The sequence below is a fragment of the Cervus canadensis genome, chromosome 22 (assembly GCF_019320065.1).
Source record: "Cervus canadensis isolate Bull #8, Minnesota chromosome 22, ASM1932006v1, whole genome shotgun sequence".
NCBI classification, from domain to species: domain Eukaryota; kingdom Metazoa; phylum Chordata; class Mammalia; order Artiodactyla; family Cervidae; genus Cervus; species Cervus canadensis.
In genome coordinates, this window is record NC_057407.1 from 54,852,275 (window position 1) to 54,874,948 (window position 22,674).

General features: G+C 39.8%; 1 protein-coding gene across 14 annotated transcripts in view; it reads right to left on the bottom strand.

The window, feature by feature from the left end:
- Positions 1 to 22,674, bottom strand: part of RBMS3 (RNA binding motif single stranded interacting protein 3) — a 1,027,957-nt gene that overhangs the window by 536,905 nt on the left and 468,378 nt on the right. For all 14 annotated transcript variants that reach the window (XM_043442422.1, XM_043442434.1, XM_043442432.1 and 11 more), the window contains one exon: positions 3,760 to 3,818. In XM_043442422.1, the coding sequence (XP_043298357.1) occupies positions 3,760 to 3,818 (59 nt within the window). The remainder of the gene's footprint in view (positions 1 to 3,759; positions 3,819 to 22,674) is intronic.

Sequence of the window (22,674 nt, forward strand, 5' to 3'; positions counted from 1 at the left end):
CTTTTAGGATCAGTCCATTTTTCCAACATTACACCTGCTCCAATTCTTGGCTATTTAAATCAATACTTCAGTGCTGCTCTGGGGTCTGTCCCATCAACTCTTTGAATGTCACAGTGACCTTCCTCCCAACTTCAGCAACTCGCCTGCACACATCAACTATAAACTATTTTCCATAAATGCAATTGCACTCTCATTTCCAATTTTAAGGAGTTTCTATCTGTAACTATTTTAGGGGCCATTTTTCTGAAAAACAAAATACTCTAAATATGACTCAAAAATATCATTATATTAGTATTTTTCCCCAAACATGGAGGTAGCAGCAGTACCTCTCTGTAATGAAGGTTTAGTTTTAGGCTACCCGCCCCCCACCTCATCATGTGCTTGGTGAAAGTTGAGTTTTGGCTATCACTGCCATCCACAGGCTAAAAACACTGAGGCCAGAAAAGGCCCCTGGAGTCTTAGACTACATGATCACCCTAACTTTTTCATGTGAGCCTCAAGACAAAAGATCTACCTCTCATAAAATTCTCCTTACCTACCCTCCCTTCAATGATGTCCCCAGGTGTTTCCTCCCTTTCTCCTCTCCTTTCCTCACCCTCATTTTCTCCTTCCAAATGTATCAGTGCTTATGTTTGAGACACGTATTCTCCAAAACTACTTTTTACATCCACATGATTATGAATAAAAATATTATGGAACAGTAAACTCAATATTTATGTATTTATGTGTTTAAAGCGAGCATTTGCAAATTTATACTGATATAAATTTTGATGTATTTATATCAATTTATATATTGATATAAATTTATATAATGATAAATTTTGATATAAAAATAAAATTTTTATATTATATAAAAATGATATAAATCATTATAAAACACACCCAGAAAGTTGACTTTAAAACAAAGACATGTTCTAATATTTTTTTCAAGTATTTCCAATAGACAATGACACATTCCCCTGCAATTCGCTGCTCCGAAGATAACATTTTCTAGATTACACAGGTCCTGTCTTCATTGACTAAAAAGGTCTCTTTGGAGAGAGACAGAGGCAATTAAATAAGCAGTTAGAGGGTAATGTGGATAGGAGTCTTAGGGGTTCAGAGAAGGATACCCACAGCATTTGTCCAGATCAAGAACTCCAGAATTAAGAGATAACTGCACATGGGAACTCTGACAATCCATTTCAGCTACATCTTCTTCCTCTTCAAACCTTGTTATTACAGTACAAGAACACGGTTTTTCCAGGTTAGCAATCAAGCCTTTTGTTGTCCCCAGTATTGTAGACTGACCAGAGCTGCCTGCACTCTGAGCAAACCTTTGCCTAGTGGAAGGCCCCCTCATGTAGACCACTCCAAGGGTCAGACATGTCACGGGATCCACTGTGGTCTGCAGGACTCACTTGTCTGTGAAGCATCTGCCTGTCTGAGAGGGGCTCAGTCAGTATAACTGACTGCCTGAGGCGGGTGCCTCAATGTTCTCTGCTCCTATAGACGAGTGCGTGTGTGCTAAGTTGCTTCAGTAGTGTCCGCCTCCTTTGCGATCCCATGGACTGTAGCCCTCCAGGCTCCTCTGTCCATGGGATTCTCCAGGAAGGAATGCTGGAGTGGGTCGCCATGCCCTCCTCCAGGGGATCTTCCTGACCCAGGGATCGAACCCATGTCTCCTGAGGCTCCTGCACTGCAGATGGATTCTTTACTGTTGAACCACCAGGGAAGCCTGTTCCCACAAATATTTTTAACCCAAAGACTTTGGGAATCAGGCAGGCATGTCTGGAAGCAATATAACTAACAGTCTAATGCTTCTCACACACACATGCTTCCCACAGGATGACAGTGGAGAGTTACTCACAGTCGTGGCCCAACTCTACGTATACATCACCCAAGGCTGTTTTTAGCCCCCACACCATGCCCCCCACTCCATCCCCTCCCCTCCAAGGACCCTTTGCTGTCCTTTGTGCTCCCTTGGTTACGGTAACCATAGCAACTCTGAGCTTCCCTGTAGCTCTGCCTTGACCTCTCCCTCAAGGACGCTACCCCAGGACCTCTAGACCAGGGCACCTGATACATCAGCTCAGCACTTCTCCCCAAGACTCACTCATACCCCTTCTGGGCTTTCTGCCTCAGTCATTGACACAGCCCTCCTCCCCAATCACAGCAGTTCAACATGTGAGTTTCATTGCCCGTGTCCTTTCACCTTCATAGAAAATATCTAATTCTCCCCTTGAAAACTCATGGTAGCTCCCTTTCCATTTCTCTACCAGTGCCTGGAGGACCTTCCTCATTTTCCTGGTCATCTATGTGTTTCAAATCTGCATTGTTTTCTCTCTGCCTTCAGTTTCCTCCCCTTTGTAACTCGGTTTCACTTGCTTTGGCAAAATAACTAGAACTCAAGATAAAATCATATCATTTCTGCTCAAAAAAAAGCAACAGTTATGCAGACAATTAAGTTCAAAACATTCAGGATAACTCTAAAATTGCCTCCAAAATCCTGACCCCTTCCTTCCTTCTAATGATACCCTTACTGGGGCATCTTTCTATTTCTGGTATGTGAGTCTGCTCAATTACATTCTGAAATTCTTCCTCCTGAACATCAACCTTTCTAGGCCCATTCATTCTGCCTTTTCAAACTTCATTCTCCAAAAGGGAATCCTCATATTCTCCTCTCATCATATTTTGTGGATTCCTGTATTGCAGCCATCTCTGCTATACTCTCACATATATTAGGCTTCCGAATCCTAACACATATATTAAGATTACTTTCTTGGTTTTCTTGGTAGTTTCATTTTCAACTAGAAATTGAGCTATTAGATGATAGAAATGTTGTCTTACCACTTTTTGTCTTGTAGTAGCTAAATTCCTAGGGCATTTGTGAGTTTATAGGAGAAAAGGAATGCCACTTTTTCTTTAATTGATGAATTGAATCTGACCATTCTCCAATTAAGTCAGGATATATATGCAGCATTTAAATGTCCCAAAAATTTGTATACATTACATTTGTATGAGAAAGAGGGGCAATGTTTAGAATGACCTTGTATCTAACATATTTCTTGATGTTGGTATTATAAAAATGACTGGATTAGAGAAAGAGCAAATAACACATGTTACAAGAAGCATTCCAATTTTCCAGTAAAAACGGAGTCAAGCAAGAGAGACCATTTAGATTTCATGAATAAATGAATGCCACCCTTAAAAGAGTATGGATTCCCAGACATGAAAAATACATGAGCCACAGATACAGTCAAATAACTTCAGAAATATTTCCAGGAAAAGGAAAAGGCCTTGATATGATACAAATTCTGAGATACCGTGAGATGCTTACAGCTGAAGCTTAGACACAATGGGCCCACCAGTGAATCCATTCCTAGTCAAACAATGGAGCTAAAGCCTTAAACAACAGATAAATGAAAATGTGTTTTGCATGGAAAGTTTTCCCCAGAGTTCCTCATTTTTATATAGGAAATCAATTTGCATCACTGATGATATCATTCAAATCAGACAACCCAGAGTTGTTAGGAAGTAATTTAGTCTTACGCTGAAGCAATTTGATACTTTTTCTGATTTGTGATTTTCATTTTGTTTGTTAATGAAAAAAAAAATTAATGAGCAATGTTACTCATCAAAGCCCAGGCATCATTGTAAACAGGTTGCCATATACTGTACACACAGATCCTCACGCAGCTGATGCCCAGACCTCGCCTGGCAGGAGCCATCGGTGGGAGACACAGGTGTGAGCCCACTTACAGATGTCCTGACACATACCTTTGCACTGATTTGTGTTTTTGTCAAGGATTGCCTTTGTTGATACGATTTTTCCATACCTGAAATAGAGAAAGAAAAATCCATGTTATTGTAACTCAATGGAGACTTAAAACACTGTGATGAACATTGGTGCACACACATTTAAGCAGGAATAAGCCAAGCAAACAAGCTCCGAATCCCCATTTCACAGCTGGATAACCTCTTTTCACCAGCACCTCTTTACAGCTCGAGAATGGGCTTCCTTCCCTCCACAATCACTGGGTTGAACCTTCGAAAATAAACCTGTCAGGCTGTCATAGCTGGCTGAGAGGGGATTGTGTGTGATTGTGATCAAAGCAAATTATACTCTGTGGATTCATGGAAAAAATGCACAAAACTTGGAACCAGACGGATCAGCGCCTGTGTCCAGCGCTGGCATTTAGCCCTCTGACTCTGAGCAATTCAGCATAACTTCTCCAAGCCCACTTTCTCACTGTAAAAATGAGAACTGGAATAATCACCTTGCAGGATTTGCAAGAATGTTACATTGAAATGCTGTCATTCCTAGTAGGTCCTAAGACAAATAAAACTTTTTTTTTTTTTTTTTTTTTTTTGCTACTAAAACGGTATTAATTTACTGTAAGTTAATGGAGGATAAGTTGGATTGAGTTTTGTATTCCCCATGCCTAACGCATCGGTAATAGAAGCTTAATAAAGATCTGCTGTAAATAACAAATGATATAGGTTATCCATGGTGCTTCCTCTACAACAAAGTTTCTACCATATATATCTGTATACATCATACCTATATTAATTATTTCATAACTCTAGCAGAAAATCTACTGTCAGGTTTTTTTAAAAGATGGGGGATATGGGGAATGAGAAAATCTTGTCAAGCCCATCTATGAAGTATAAATGATGGGACAAGGAAGATAATTCCTAAAACCTGGTCCTTCTTTAGGATTCCGTGAAGGATGCTTCTGGATCAACATAAGATATGGATAAGTTATAATGCAAAATTAAATACTAAGTTTATTATGTTCAAGATTTCAGGTATGGTCAGAAAAATCTCTGGCAAGTTTTCCTGTAATTTTGTGTCCCTAAGAGACATCACTTTGCCAACAAATGTCTGCATAGTCAAAGCTGTGTTTTTCCAGTAGTCATGTACAGGTATGAGAGTTGGATCATAAAGAAGGCTGAGCATCAAAGAGTTGATGCTTTCAAACTGTGGTGCTGGAAGTGACTCTTGAGAGAGTCTCTTGGACTGTAAGGAGATCAAACCAGTCAATCCAAAAAGAAATCAACCCTGAATATTCACTGGAAGGACTGTTGCTGAGGTTGAAATTCCAATACTTTGGCCACGTGATGTGAAGAGTCAACTCACTGGAAAAGACTCTGATGCTGAGAAAGATTGAAGGCAAAAGGAGAAGTGGGCGGCAGAGGATGAAATGATTGGCTGCATCATGGACTCCATGGATGTGAATTTGAGCAAACTCTAGGAGACAGGGGAAGACAGAGGAGCCTGGCGTGCTACCATTGCAGAGCTGGGCACAGCTTAGCAACTGAACATCAACAACAGGAAGTGTAAGAACATTGGCTAAATATTAAAGACTCCATGTATTAAGAACATATGATAAATATTAAAGATTCTGTATTTAATGAATATTAAACATTCCAATATTTCTTCTGCATTTGTGACCACCTTTTACTACATCATTGATGCTTTGGAGCATTTCAGTGGTTATTTATTAAAAGTGTTGAAAATAGCATAGTGTTGAGAATGCTTCCCTTGTGGCTCAGCTGGTAAAGAATCCACCTGCAATGAAGGAGACCTGGGTTCAATCCCTAGGTTGGGAAGATCCCCTGGAGAAGGGAAAGGCTACCTGCTCCAGTATTCTGGCCTGGAGAATTCCATGGACTTTACAGCCCATGGGGTCACAAAGAGTTGGACATGACTGAGCGACTTTCACTTTCACTCACTTTCACTGTTATTATAATAATACCACCGATAGCCTTGAAAATCATTCCAATAGGAGCTGAGCTATTAGTAGGTCACAACAGAAACAGGAATGAGATCAGTGGAAGGGGTCTATGATGATTCTCGTCTACAACCTCCACCCTTGTTAAGTCAGGTAGAACTGGGCTGGAGCTGTCCGATGCTGAACCGGGCAGATTTCACCCACATAACCCTGAAGCTTCAGCCACTTGTATACTTACTATCCATTCTTCTCCTTCATTAATACAATGATAACTCTATATAAAACAAAATCAAAGACAGCTAGGGTTGAAAATATCTATGACTATTTCGCAGAAGGAGAAAGTATGTTGTAAAAGATCAGTAATTTGATCAAAGTCTCATATTTGAGAAAGTTAATAGTAGGCATTTGACTATGAGATTTTTGAATTTAGTGTAGTGCTTAAATAATGTAGCATGCAGCTTCTAGAATAGAAAAGCTACATATATCAATTTTCTTGTTCCATCAACTTTCATGTCTTTGGCAATCCAAATATTTGATCTCCAGGGTAATGCAGTGTCATCATTAAAAGAATATATTCTGGTGACAAACCTCCATGACTCAAATCTCAGTTCAGCCTGGGTATATTTGATCGGCTAAGTAAGTCTTATGTGCTCTTTGCATCATTTCATCATCTATCATGATATAAGTGGAGTGTAAAAGCTCTCAATCATGTCTGACTCTTTATGATCCCATGGAATGTAGCCTGCCAGGCTCCTCTCTGTCCATGGGATTTCCCAGGCAAGAATACTGGAGTGGTTGGCCATGCCCTCCTTCAGGGGATCTTCCCAAGCCAGGGATCAAACCCGCATCTGGGGTCTCTTACATTAGCAGGCAGATTCTTTACCACTGCACCACTTGGGAAGCCATCATGATATAAATTTATCTTTTAATATTGATGTATTTACTTAAAACTGTATATATCTACTTATAAACCCATAAAATGCTGACAACAGTCTACTTCAGAGGGTTGTTGTGAGGGTAAGTGGGATTTACCTAGAGTGTTGATAACACTGGCTGACATAGAGAAAGTGCTCATTTAACGTTAGCTTTACTTGCAATCACTTTCTTGCTGTTATCTGCGATGTAGAACTATCTCTAGTCCTTCACAGTCTCTGAAGCAGACAAGTAGTAGAAGGTGGTTAAGGTTCTATCCCAAATGACAGCTTGAAATTACTACTGGGAATTTCCTGATGGTCCAGTGGTAAAGAATCTGTCTTCCAATGCAGGGGGCATGGGTTCAATCCCTGGTCGAGGAACTAAGATACTGCAACCATGAGGCAACTAAACCTGCATGCCACAATGACTGAGCCCACACACTCCAGAGCCTACATGATACCACTAGGGACCCTACGTGCCACAACAAAGATCCAGCACAACCAAAACAAACCCGAAACAGCAACAAAACACAACAGCTACTATTTAGACTGTCAAAATCTTCCACAAAGAAAACTTCTCAGGCAATTACTTGCTGAAAGGATAATGTACATTTATAATTAATACTGATCCTATTTTAGTGTTTGGGATTTTATTAACTAGGTTCTTGATGTATTTAATCATGCAGTTACCCACAGGTTCAATTTGTTGTTATTATTTATCACTAGTGAATGTCTATTACCCCATTTTTTTAACCTGTGGATTTTTATTGAGCAGAGATGTAAATAAATTCTGTCCAGTGGAGAAGATAACATTAAGGTTACAGTTTATTGCCCTGTTGAACACTAATTCAGTTCAGTTCAGTTCAGTCACTCAGTTGTGTCCGACTCTTTGCTACCCCATGGACCACAGCACACCAGGCCTCCCGGTACATCACCAACCCCCAGAGTTTACTCAAACTCATCTCCACTGAGTCAGTGATGCCATCCAACCATTTCATACTCTGTCGTCCCCTTTCCCACCTGCCCTCAATTTTTCCCAGCATCAGGGTCTTTTCAAATAAGTCAGCTCTTCGCATCAGGTGGCCAAAATATTGGAGTTTCAGCTTCAACATCAGTCCTTCCAGTGAACACCCAGGACTGATCTCCTTTAGGATGGACTGGTTGGATCTCCTTGCAGTCCAAGGGACTCTCAAGAGTCTTCTCCAACACCACAGTTCAAAAGCATCAATTCTTCGGCACTCAGCTTTCTTTATAGTCCAACTCTCACATCCACACACGACAACTGGAAAAACCATAGCCTTGACCAGACAGACCTTTGTTAGCCAAGTAATGTCTCTGCTTTTTAATATGCTCTCTAGGTTGGTCATAACTTTCCTTCCAAGGAGTAAGCATCTTTTAATTTCATGGCTGCAGTCACCATTTGCAGTGATTTTGGAGCCCAGAAAAATAAAGCCAGCCACTGTTTCCCCATCTATTTCCCATGAAGTGATGGGACCAGATGCCATGATATTAGTTTTCTGAATGTTGAGCTTTAAGCCAACTTTTCCACTCTCCTCTTTCACTTTCATCAAAAGGCTCCTTAGTTCTTCTTCACTTTCTGCCATAAGGGTGGTGTCATGTGCATATCTGAGGTTATTGATATTTCTCCCAGCCATCTTGATTCCAGCTTGTGCTTCTTCCAGCCCACCGTTTCTCATGATGTACTCTGCATTTAAGTAAATAAGCAGGGTGACAATATACAGCCTTGACGTACTCCTTTTCCTATTTGGAACCAGTCTGTTGTTCCATGTCCAGTTCTAACTGTTGCTTCCTGACCTGCATATAGGTTTCTCAGGAGGCAGGACAGGTGGTCTGGTATTCCCATCTCTTGAATAATTTTCCAGAGTTTATTGTGATCCACACAGTCAAAGGCTTTGGCATAGTCAATAAAGCAGAAATAGATGTTGTTCTGGAACTCTCTTGCATTTTCAATGATCCATCAGATGTTGGCAATTTGATCTCTGATTCCTCTGCCTTTTCTAAAACCAGCTTCGACATCTGAAAATTCACAGTTCACATATTGCTGAAGCTTGGCTTGGAGAATTTGGGGCATTTCTTTACTAGCGTGTGAGATGAGTGCAATCGTGCAGTACTTTGAGCATTCTTTGGCATTGCCTTTCTTTGGGATTGCAATGAAAACTGACCTTTTCCAGTCCTGTGACCACTGCTGAATTTTCCAAATCTGCTGGCATATTTACTGCAGCACTTTCACAGCATCATTTTTTAGGATTTGAAATAACTCAACTGAAATTCCATCACCTCCACTGGCTTTGTTTGTAGTGATGCTTCCTAAGGCCCACTTGACTTCACATTCCAGGATGTCTGGCTATAGGTGAGTGTGAGTGATCACACCATCATGATTATCTGGGTCGTGAAGATCTTTTTTGTACAGTTCTTCTGTGTATTCTTGACACCTCTTCTTAATCTCTTCTGCTTCTGTTAGGTCGCTACCGTTTCTGTCCTTTATTAAGCCCATCTTTGCATGAAATGTTCCCTTGGTATCTCTAGTTTTCTTGCACAGATGTTTCCCATTCTATTGTTTTCCTCTATTTCTTTGCAATGATCACTAAGGAAGACTTTCTTATTGCTCCTTGCTATTCTTTGGAACTCTGCATTCAAATGGGTATATCTTTCCTTTTCTCCTTTGCTTTTCGCTTGTCTTCTTTTCACAGCTATTTGTAAGGCCTCCTCAGACAGCCATTTTGCTTTTTAGCATTTCTTTTTCTTGGCGATGGCTTGATCCCTGTCTCCTGTACAATGTCACGAACCTCCGTCCATAGTTCATCAGGCACTCTGTCTATCAGATCTAGTCCCTTAAATCTATTTCTCACTTCTACTGTATCGTAAAGAACTTGAATTAGTTCATAGCTGAATGGTCTAGTGGTCTACTTTCTTCAATTTAAGTCTGAATTTGGCAATAAGGAGTTCATGATCTGAGCCACAGTCAGCTCCCGGTCTTGTTTTTCCTGACTGTATAGAGCGTCTCCATTTTTGGCTGCAAAGAATATAATCAATCTGATTTTGGTGTTGGCCATCTGGTGACGTCCATGTGTAGAGTCTTCTTCTGTGTTGTTGGAAGAGGGTGCTTGCTATGAACAGTGTGTTCTATTGGCAAAACTCTATTAGCCTTTGCCCTGCTTCATTCTGTACTCCAAGGCCAAATTTGCCTGAATATGAACCAATATTCTTATCCCAATGTTCCTTAGAAAGAAAGTGAAAGCGTTAGTTGCTCAGCTGTGTCTGACTCTTTGTGACCCTGTGGACAGTAGCTCACCAGGCTCCTCTGTCCATGGGATTCTCCATGCAAGAATACTGGAGTGGGTTGCCATGCCCTCCTCCAGGGGATCTTCCCCACCCAGGGATCGATCCCAGGTCTCCTGCATTGCAAACAGATTTTTTACCATCTGAGCCACCAGGGAAGACCAATATTCCTTTACAAAATACCTATAGATATTTAGGTTTTCAAATGCACTTTGAACTAGCTTTAAAATGTTGTATGTATACAGGCCCACTCTCCCCACCCCCCACAAAGTTCTTAATCCTTCCACCTTCCCCAACCCTGGAGCACACAAACACAACCTCACTTAATAGCTTTATTTCATCCCAAGAGTTTTTCCTCTAGGAAAATAACCAAGAGAATAATATAATCTTTGAACAGTGTGTTCAGTAGAGAATGGTTAAAAGTACCTATCTCCATACACATTAACTACTGTGATGTTTGCTAGATTTGGACTATTCAGGCAAGTAAACATGCAAAACTGTACATATCTTAGAGAATAAAACAAAAAAACCGAGAAGAAAGGGAACATCTGCAGAAATTTTCCCCCCACACAAAGCACCCATCAATACAATATGAGAGAAGTAAAATCCAGAGGAAGGAAAAGAATTTAGAGCATTTATATACATCTCACATCAGACACACAAACGCTTAAGACAAAAATCCTTCGTAATTGGTTTCTAAAGCTACTCCTGAAATTTTTATGTAAGTACCCTCTAAATTAAAATTTAGCTCTGTCTTTTAAAGAGGAAATTGAAAATTACTGTATCTCAGTGAATTCTCTCTGACAATGAGACTTTTAACCTATGATATATCTTCCATCCTATATTATATACCTATGTTATATACCTATAATGCTTTTACATGGAAGACTTCTCTTTCATTAAATCTATCATTAGTATATGGGAAGAATTGCTTTCAGTCTTTTACAGCCCCAAAACAAAATGCTTTCTCATAGAAAACATTTGTGACTCTTTTATCAAGCAACATTTTTTTTTTAAATTTATTTTTAAATTGGAGGAAAGTTGCTTTACAATGTTATAATGGTTTCTGCCATAGAACAACACAAATCAGCCATAATTATACATATATCACCTCCTTACTCTCACCCCTCCCACCCTTCTAGATTTCTTAAAAATATAATTTATAATTCAGAAAGTATTACAATACTACCATACATGGAAAACTTATAATCACACACACACACACAAACACACACACACCAAAAAGCAAAGTATGCTATTTCTTGGCTTCCCCTCTTCCTAATTACTCTCCAGACAAGACTTTCCAGTGGAGCAGAATCAAAAAACCCCTGAACACAACCGCTTAACTTAGCTTCTGCTCTGACTAGAGTTACAGGAATTCCAGTCCTTGGCTCAGCTACAAGATTCTGTATTAACAATTATTTCTCAAAGCTAGAATATGCTTTAAACAACAAGAGTGGGTATTTAATGGGCCATTGGTTCTAGTTCATGTCTGAACTCTCACAATGACAAACAGGTACTTAATGCACGACTGGTCTTGTATCCTCCGTGCCCTGCAAAGTCAACTCCTGATGTACGTAAATCAAGTTTAGACTATTTTTGGGAAGAGACCTAAAAGCACCATAAAGACAAAAGTCATCCATGTAATATACTTGTGAAGATTATATTAAATTACTCTTACTGATGTCTTGTCAAAGTAATGTAAAAACTACTGCCTATAATACACCTTTATACACCTTGAAGAAGAAAAATTATTTCTCAGATAAAATTACTCTTAAACGCACATTATATTACTTATTTGTGTTCATAAAGTTTTTTTTTTCTTTTTTTTTTAACTACCACCCACAAGTGGAAAGCAAAATCCGATATTAGAGGAAAAAATGTGACCAAGTTACTGAACAATGCCTGGAAATAGACATCTCAGCAGGGTCCCCAATTCTCTTTTCTATATTTTCATTTCCTGTAGCTAGAAGAGATAAAATACTACCCACAGTCAACTTCCTGGGGTTTCAGCTTCTTGGGGGAAACAAATAAATGAACACACTTTTTTACCCTAATTCTTTCCATCTGGGCTGAGTTCCTTCTCCAGCCAGTATGAGAAACAGCTAATATAGCATTGCCAGGACATCTTTTAATATAAAAATTAAACTCCACATCATATCTATAAAGTCACCAAATGTCCTGAGTACATTCTCCAAACACAGCTCAGTCCCAAATAACATCGTGTTTATAGCTGAGAGGGCTCTGCAGTCACAAACAGAAGCCAGTGTGCAACAACCACCCACTTATTATATTTTGAGCTTCCACAACTGAGTTTTACAAATTCATATGCTGTCTATCAACTCTTCAAAATAAGTTTACCCAAACCCATCAATACAGATTTTACGTTTAATTTTTTAAAGAAATAGTCTGTTCCTTTTGTCACTTATTCTAATTCTTAAATAGCATGGGAGTCATTTGTTGATACCCTTGATTATTCCACATATGAGCCTAATTTAAACTAATGGCATCTTTTATTTTCCAAAATTGAAGAGAAAATAGGGCTATTATGGATCTACTCTTCATGAATTATGAAGACATCAATTCAGTGAGATCTTTCTTTCAAGAATTTCTTTTTGAAGCCTTTTGCTGAATCACCCACTGTGTATTATAATTCAAAAAATACAAGCAGAGACTGAAAATAGGTTCCGCAGTCAATTAACTCCCAGCTAACTCATTTTTCACACGCCTTCCATACTGATTCCAAGACAAGAACAAAGGTACTACATTTATTTAAGGGATGGAACATTATCCTTTCAGCCAATGTGATTGTCTGCCTACTTCTAGATGGCTCATTCATTTTTTGGCATCTGGGGATGCTAATGGGATATATGTATGGCTTTGGGGATCCAGTAGGAATGTGGTGGGACTATCCCTTTGAGGGACCATGTCAACAACTGGGTTCCATCTACAAGAGAAGAAGTCCATAATCCATTAATGTTCTGAAGCATTTACAAATTCATTTTACTAACAAGAGGTCAGGGGACTTCCCTGGTGGTCCAGTGGCTAAGACTCCATGACCCCAATACAGGAGGCCTAGGTTCGATCCCTAGTCAGGAAAACTAGATCACATATACTGCAACTAAAGATCCCATATGCCTCAGCTAAGATCCAGTGAAGCCAATATATGCGCATGTGTGTGTGTGTGTAATATATATACACATATATACACATACATACATAATATATATGTGTGTGTGTATATATATATACGTACATAATATATATGTGTGTGTGTGTGTATATATATATATATATGTGTGTGTGTGTGTGTGTGTGTGTGTGTATATACACATGCTTCCCTTGTAGCTCAGTTGGTAAAGAATATTCCTGCAATGCAGGAGACCTGGGGTTCGATTCCTGGGTTGGGAAGATTCCCTGGAGAAGGAAATAGCAACCCACTCTAGTATTCTTGCCTGGAGAATCCCATGGAGAGAGGAGCCTGGCAGGCTACAGTCCATGGAGTCGCAAGAGCTGGACATGACTTAGCAACTAAACTACTACTACTACTACTATATATATATATATATAGAGAGAGAGAGAGAGACAGACAGACAGACAGACAGAGAGTGGTCAAAACCAGAAATAACTGTTTTGGGAAGAACCATATTCCCTTAAAATTCATATGTTGAAGTCTTAACACCTTGCACCTCAGAATATAAATATATGGACAGACAGCCTTTAAAAGGGTAAGGTAAAACCAAGTCCTATGGGTGGGCCCTAAACGAACCAGCATCATAAATTAGGACAAAAGCCCAGAGAGAAGAGATGGTCATTTACAAGCCGAGGAGAGAGACCTTAGAGTAAATCACCCGTGTGACACCTTCATCTCATATTGTTTTATGAGGAGATAAATTTCTGTTGCTTAAGTGCTACTTAGCTATGGCAGCCTAGCAGTCTAACACAGTCCCCTCTTATCCAAAGACAAGTGAGCTTTGGTAAAGGCAACCAACGTGGGACTATCCAGACAAGACTCTTCCTCGAATGCCTGGTGCAGTGATTCTGCAGTGGGTCCCGCCAAGCGGTCAAACAACACCTCCAAGCTCTGTCACCCAAGACCTGTGTGTGATAACAATGGTCACCCAGAACAGACAACTGACACTCTAGAAACTTGTTCTTGGCCTTGTAATCTGGGCATTCTTTTTTATCCCTCCAGAGGTAATTAAGCTCTTGAATCCACACCAAGTAGGTTTCACAAGTCTATTGCACAAAGCAAAATTTCCTTTTAAACTTACAAAGAATACGATATCAGAGTTTCTAGCTGGGAGAATTGAAGAAAATATCCAGGGGGAGGAAGTGTTTAAAGAATGAGCAATTGGACTTCCTGGTGGTCCAGTGGTTGAAAATCCACCTGTCAATGCAGGGGACATGGGTTCAATTTCTGGTCCCACGAAGATTCCTCATGCCTTGAGGCAGCTAAGCCCGAGCCGCAGCTACTGATGCCGAAGTGTCCTAGAGCTGAGTGCTCAGTAGAAAAAGGAGGCGCCACAATGAGAAGTCCACACACCACAACTAGAGAGCAGCCCCTGCTCGCTGCAACTACAGAAAGCGCACACACAGCAGCCAAGACCCAGTGCAGCCAAAAATTTAAAAGGAATGAAAAGGAGCAATATTTTGACAATCAGAAATGCTTTTTACATGTCTTGGGGATAAGAAAAACAACTGTAAAAAAAAGTTTCTTTTGTAGATCTTTGTATTAGTTACTATTTAGTGAATTACAGGTTCACCAGGATGCCAGCACTGCTGTGCTGCATTTACAATCTGACCAACTTCAAGACAATGATTCTCAGACTTTGACGGGCCCCAGCAGCTCTTGGAGGGCTTATTGACACACAAGCTGCTGGGCCCAACCCCCAGAAATACTGACTCAGCAGATACGAGGTGGGCCTGAAGGATTTGCATCTCTAATAAGATCCCGGTGATACTGATGCTGCTGACTGTTCTGAGAACCATCACCTCAAGAAAGGGAATAACATACAAACAGCAAAGCATTTTGCGAAACTCACAGGCTTAGGGAACTTTCCTAAGCCATGGAGAACTATTGAATACTTTAAAACCTGCAAACAGCATTTGATTTTGTTCATATGATAATCTGTGTCGGAAAAGGTTGACTATAAATTCTCCTCAGAGGTTTTGTTTAGTAATATTTTTTCATCTAGTCAATATAATGACAACTTACAACACAAGGACAGAGGCTTTGAAATTTTTGTCAGGGACTTTTGAGAAAGTCCAAAGAAAACACACAAGCAATGTCTATGTAACTCTCTTCTTTTACTTGAAAAAACTAGTTGCAAATTCCTAGTTTGATTGAGTTAGAGTACCAATGTGAACAAGATAACTGGCAGGCAAATCATGATTGTTAATCGGTTAGTGTCTTTGTTGGTTCTTTAATTAGACATGGATGTAAACCTGGAATGGATATACCAGTCCAAAAACGAATGCTTCCAAATTATAAAGCAAAACAAAACAAAAATCACTTAGTTGTTAACTCTTGGGTTACACTTTAGGTTGTATATTTGTGTTGTCAAATTAGAGTATCTAACCTGTCACCTTAAACTAGAGAGAAAGGGATTTCCATGTTAAAAAAATGGCATAGCAACCCCATTCTTTTGAATACTTCCTACAACTGATCATAGGGCATTTTAGCATGCTTAACATCCTGCAGTATTTGTTCTGCTAACGTGAAAAGAGAATGGACTTTGGAATCAATTGATATGGACCTGAGAATTTTAATAAGAATAGATACATGTATAGTATAACTGAATCACTTTGCTTACACGTGAAACTAACACAACATTGCTAATCAACATAAAAATAAACATAAATCAACATAAAATTCCAACATAAAATACAAAGAAAAAAAAATGGACTTGAATCTGACCTGTACCACCCATAGGATATAAAACAACCCAGCACCTTAGAATCTCAGTTTCCTGATCTGTAGAGTATAATCACTAGACCTGCTTCTTGTTTATAGAGGGTATAAAGATGAAATAAAAGTGTGTGCTGACATTCCTAGTACACTAGGTGACATGTTGAAATGTCTTTCATTATCTTACTAAAGCCTGCCTTACACTCTATCACCTATACATTTACTGTCCAGCATACAACAATATCTTGGACAACAACATCTCTTGCTTATGTGACAGAGTCTGCGTGTCCCAGTCCCATGCTTGCAGAGACCCCTTAGGAAGCATACGCTTTAGTGCACATATGACTTCTCATTTACACTCCAAGGCAATTCAGACTTTCTCCTCCACTCACCCCATCTTCTCCTGGCAACACCTCACTCCTCGCTCAGTCTGCGCTCTAAGTTCAGCCCCTTCCACATCTCCCCCATTACCTCCCCAGATGCTTCTGCAGCTAACCTCCCGCCAAGACCCAGTGCCCCACTGACTACCCCAGGCCCACTCATTCCCAAGTCCCCCTTTCCTGGCAAGCAGCCAGTGAGGCACAGCACTTGGGGTCCCACATCTTGACCCTGGCCTTCCTGGGTTCTCACCACTGTCCACTGCCAGCTCATCCATGCGTAGTCAGCTCTCAACAGCATCCCACACTGGGGCCATTTGGTCTTCATATGGGCCCAACCCTAGTCTTCTGTAAGTGGATTTTAGATTTCGGAGATTTTAAATATGTCTCTCACCAGAAACAAAGTCATTGGGTCAGGAACACATGGGTCTCCCCTTCAAAACCTCTTTAATGTCCATCTCTATTTATTTCATTTAGTTGACACTTTTATAACCCTTTCTATGAGCTCTCTATGTAGACCTGTTCTTGTTAGTCATCGCAACCACCCCAGGGAGGCAGGCACTGGCACTAACTGTGTTACAGATGAGGACCCTGAGACAGGGACACCTGAAGTGACTTTCTCAAGGTCCTGTGACCGGGAAGTAGCAGGAAGTAGAACCCCAGACTACCTGGCTCCAGAGCACAGAGTCTGCCTTTCAGCTTGAGTGCCTCCTGCCACCCTCTTGTCTCAAAACAGAAGCCCCGACTCCTCCTTTCTTCTTTTCCAGCTCCTCTTCATCCCTTCCGCATCTGCGCCCTCGTTTCCCATACAGTCTCCTACATAAGAACCTTCAAGTTGAGAGTTTTCGAAGATGCAAACGTGCTCACAGAAAGGATGAAGAGAAACAAGAGGAAGTAACTGAAGAGATTCATAATGCAGGGAATGAAGATCCCCTTTGTTTATTTCAGTAGGCACTGTTACTTTTTGAGGCACAGGACCTGAATGTGGAATGGTACAGGAAGGCTGCAGAAGCTGTCCAGAGTATAATTCAGTGCTACCATGTCAACTGTGATGAGAGAAAAAGAGACATCACTGCATGCAGACATCACTGGATCACTTTCCAGGATGGTAGACAGAATTGAAACCAGCAATGAATAAGAACCTGTGCTATCAACATCAGGTGTGAGTGAAGCTGCAGCCTGCCCTCTGCCTCCTGTTGCCGACGACCCTTCAGCTCCATCACCTCCCACCTCCTCTCCCTCCTCCGTCAGTAACTCTTCTTGTCTGTTCGCTCGATGCCAGCCCCTGTATGCCAGTTGCTCCACTGCACTACTGCAATCCTCAAGGTGCTATACTGTAGGATTAAGCACGTTTTGTTTATTTTTGTGGTTGTTTTTTATGTATTATTTGAATGAAAAGTATAGCTGATTGTGTTAGTTGGGTACCTAGGCTAACTTTGCTGGACTTATGAATAAATTGGATTTAACGAATGTGCTCTCAAAAGGGAATCTGTTCATTTGTAGGAACTTACTGTATACCATCTATGTATTCTGAAACAATGTTTTTCCCCCAACAGAAGGGCATTTTCCCCTCTGCCTTTCCTTAAATACTTGCATATCCTTTTTAAAAAAAATTAATTTATTTAGTTTAATTCGAGGCTAATTACTTTACAATATCGTGGTATTTTTTGCCATACATTGCCCTCCCCACCCCACCCCCAATATACCGACTAGCATCATGTTTCTCTCTTTCTGTTCCTTGAGAGAATGTTCTTGAATGATTGCTCTGCCCATACAATTTCTTTCTTCTCATTATCTAATTTCTAATTACTTCTTAAATACTGACTTTCATTACTGGAACATAACTGAAAATTAGCAACTTCTTTTTTTTAAAAAATGGAGTATAATTACTTACAATGTTATGTTAGTTTCTGCAGTACAACAAGATGAATCATCTCTATGGATACATGTATCTCCCCCTTCTTGAGCCTCCCTCCCCCCACCCCCATCCCACCCTCTAGGTCATCACAGAGCCCCGAGCTGAGCTCCCCGTGCTGCACGGCAGCTTCCCTCTAGCTTCTGCTATTTTATACATAGTAGTGTCTATATGTCAGTGACACTCTCCCAGTTGGTTCCATTCACCCCTTCCCCCTTCTCTGTGTCCACACGTCCATTCTCTATATCTGTTCTCTATTCCTGCCCTGCAAAAAAGTTTCATCTGTATACCATTTTTCTAGATTTCACATATTTGTGTTAATACACAATATTTGTTTTTCTCTTTCTTACTTTGTATGACAGACTTTAGGTCCATCTGCATCTCTACAAATGACTCAATTTCATTATTTTTAATGGCTAAGTAATATTCCATTCTTATTAAGTAAAAGATATCAGTTATCATCATCCTTGGGTTCTCACTACCACTCAACTGTCTTGAAAACCTTTCTCTGGGAACATTCTCCTTTGGGTCCCATGCAGCACATTAACCTAGTTGTTATCTTCCTTCCTTGCAGATTATTACTCTTTATCTCCTTTACTTGTCCTTTTTCTTCTTCTAGATTTCTGCAAGTTGGTGTACCTCAAACACAACTCTTATCCCACTTCTGTTTTGGAGCTGCAATATCCATGTGTCTGATAACTCTAAAAGAGCATGTTTCAGAATCATGTGGGTGGCTTCTTACAACTCTGTGTCCTGACATCAGTTTTGACTGTTTGTTGGGAAGGAGGCACAAGAATTTGAATGTCTAACAAACTCACAGGTAAGAAGCAAGAACCATATTGTGAGAACCATGAACTAGAAATCTCCTTATTTACCACACTTTGAATTTCCATTTCTTTTTGTTTCCCTCTCATATTTCTTTCTCTGGATCTGTCTTCACCATCATACCTCAGTCTGGAGTCTCCAATTAGAGTCTCTAATTGGAAAATTAGAGATATTGGATATTTCCCTTTGGAAGTTGGATGGTTACCTCAAAAACACAACAATGTTGAACTCACCATATTTCTCTTTCTCTGAAAACACCTCTGTGGCAGAGGCTAGATGGGTAGTAGACTACACTTATACACAAACAAATACATATATACCATTAATTGAGCACCTGTTATATGCCAGCCAGTACTCAGAGTGCAGCACTAGGCATTTTGTTCCAAATTCTCACAGCTACCAAATAAATTGATATTACTATTCTCATTTCTTAAGGATGAAAAATTAAACTTAGATACAGTAAGTGACTTTACCCAATGTGACACAGCTGATGTCACATTGAGTTAATGTGCTTACAATGGAACTCGGTTGCATTTGGCTATAAAATTCCTCTTCTTTCCTGGATATTATACCATTCTTAATGCCTAGTGAAAAAGCTTGGATAAAAGTCAGTCCCCTCATCAGTCCTGGGGCCACAAAAGCATCTGTAGGTCTTTTGTACATGTTGGACATGACTTCAACCCCAAAAGGCAGAAAAATGACCAAAAGTCTTTGGAAATATATCACTGTACATTCATCACGGATTTTTAGAAATCACTTCTAGAGCAACTCATTCCTTAAAGAAGCTTCTGATTTCACAACAAGTGGCCCATTCTAGTACAAATGCGACTCCACAGCAAACTGGAAGCAAAATGGAAGACATAGCTTCACAGCAGAATTTATACTTGAGAGTGGGGATGAACTAGAAGATTGGAACTGACATATATACACTATTGATGCATGTGTGTTTGCTAAGTCACTTCAGCTGTGTCCAACTCTGTGTGACTCTATGGACTGTAGCCCTCCTGGCCCCTCTGTCCATGCGATTCTCCAGGCAAGAATACTGTAGTGGGCTGCCATGCCCTCCTCCAGGGGATCCTCCCAACCCAGGGATCGAACCCACATCTCTTATCTCCTGCATGGGCAGTCAAGGTCTTTACTATTAGCGCTGCCTGGGAAACCCACACTACTGATGCTGTGTGTAAAATAGGTAACTAATGAGAACCTACTGTACCACACAGGGCACTGTGTTCAGTGCTCCATGGTGAGCTGAGTGGAAAGCAAATCCAAAAAAGAGAGACATATATACGGAGAGCAGATTCACTTTGCTGTGTGGCAGAAACTAAAACGACATTGTAAAGCTATTAGACTATCATAGAAACTGACTTTAAAAAGAAAAGAAAAATACATAGGTTTATATTGAATGGTGTGTTGTCAGACACCAAAACTACTGTTTCAAATTATACTATGAAAATAGAGGAATTCTACCCCTCCACAAAAATTAAAAAAAAAAAAAAGAATTTACACTTGTCATTTGGAGAAGACATCAAACCTCAGATTCTGAAAATCTTGACATCATCTATTGATTCAACACTATTAAAAAAAAAAAAACTGCATCACACATGCAGCATATGTGACCATTCTGAGAGCCATGCTCTAGTATCCTTGGAAATAAGCTGTTCAGAGCACACACTTGGTTTCCAGTGTACCTCTTAGTACCACAGCCACCTAATCAGGTTCTCAGGAATGATTTGTGACTAATAAAGTGTGTGCATGCTTAGTCGCTCAGTCATTCTGATTCTCTGCGACCCCATGGACTCCAGCCTGCCAGGCTCCTCTGTCCATGAAATTCTACAGGCCAAGAATACTGGAGTGGGTTGCCATGCTCTCCTCCACGGGATCTTCCCAGCCCAGGGATTGAACCCAGGTGTCCCACATTGCAGGCAGATTCTTTACCATCTGAGCCACCAGGGAAGCCCAACTAATAAGGTATTACTGCCCAATCCTAACATAGGTCACTTTGCTTCTAATTTCCCCCCACATTTTCTCTGTCACTACTCCTCCTCCTCCTCAACTCAACTGACATATTCTCTCTGATGCTTTTTCTCTCTCCCCCAGAAGCTTGTTTTTACTCCAGTTATGATTCGACATGTCATGGAGTATATCTCTATTAGAAAGTACATGTTATCATCAATTGTGTTAATGACAAAAATGCAATACTTCATCAATACTGCATTGTACTGTGCTGCATTGTACTGTCCATGTACAAATTTTGATTCATACTCATCAAAATTGGTGAGTTCTCCAGCCCAGGTGGGATGCATGAGACAAGTGCTCGGGCCTGGTGCACCGGGAAGACCCAGGGGAATCGGGTGGAGAGGGAGGTGGGAGGGGGGATCGGGATGGGGAATACGTGTAACTCCATGGCTGATTCATGTCAATGTATGACAAACCCACTGCAATGTTGTGAAGTAATTAGCCTCCAACTAATAAAAATAATTGAAAAAAAAAATAATAAAAGTGCAATATAAAAACTAAAAAAAAAAAAAATTGGTGAGTTCTTCGAGGGTAATACATAGATGTTATTTATTTTATATCCCTGGCCTTACAAACAGGGCTTACTCAATAAAGACTTGTTGAATGAATGAATAAAGGACTGAACACCATATATCATATCCCTAACATCAGACAAGACTATCAGGGTGGCAAAGTCAAGTATATTTAAGCACAGATATATCTTCCACTTTGCAGCATGGCAAAGTGCATATCCTCCTGACAATGATACATCACTTTTTGTATTTTATACTGAGCACATTTATTTCATTTTAAGAAGAGAATGACTTTTAATGTCATTCAATAGCCAAAATAAGAAAGAGTTTGAAAGTCTCTGCTGTAAAATGTTTTATGGTTTTGTGTTATTTTAAATTGGCAAAGACACTTGAGAAAAAGAATTGATGTAATATAATGAAAGAGGAATTTCATACAGTAGAGCAGCTACTCTAAGCTTTTTAAATACAAGAATGCTACTGCTTCATTTAAATGAGTCAGAACTTGCAGTGGGAAAACAGACAAAAGCACGTCAGGTAGAGAGAAGTGGCTCCATGAAGCTCACATATGCCAGAAAGAGAAAACATGAAAATCAAGTCAAACTTTAAAATAATTCTCATATCCTTAATTTCAAGGCTTATAAAACAAGGAATCCAAGTGGATGAGAACAAAACCACTTTTGTCAATAAATCAATCTCTTCACATAACATTTTGAGAAAGTTATAAACTTTCCTATATACATGTGAAATACTATCCATAAGTATTATATATAAATATAATCTAAAATATTATCCATAAAACTTCTCTGTATCAGCCCAATAGATTCAGTCTTTGTGTTACCAAAGCAGAAAACTGACTAATGGATATTAAGAAAATTCATGATAACGTAAGTCAATGATGCAGTCAAATTACTTATGTGAAGATTATTTGTTTTATACATTCACCGCATTATTCATAGTATTTTAAAAACTGAATGTAAAAATATATAACTATCTCACTAGGTAAGTGAGAAGACCTAATAAAAGAATGCATGCTAAACATTCCAGCTTAATGATAAGCTTATAGCAGTAGATTTTCCAAAACAGTAGTTGCCGGGGTGATGCTCAATGTTTCAATTACTTAATAGTCAGAAAATTCAGGCAGATAGTATAAATATAAAAACCATAACCATAACTAAGGAAGTGAGAAG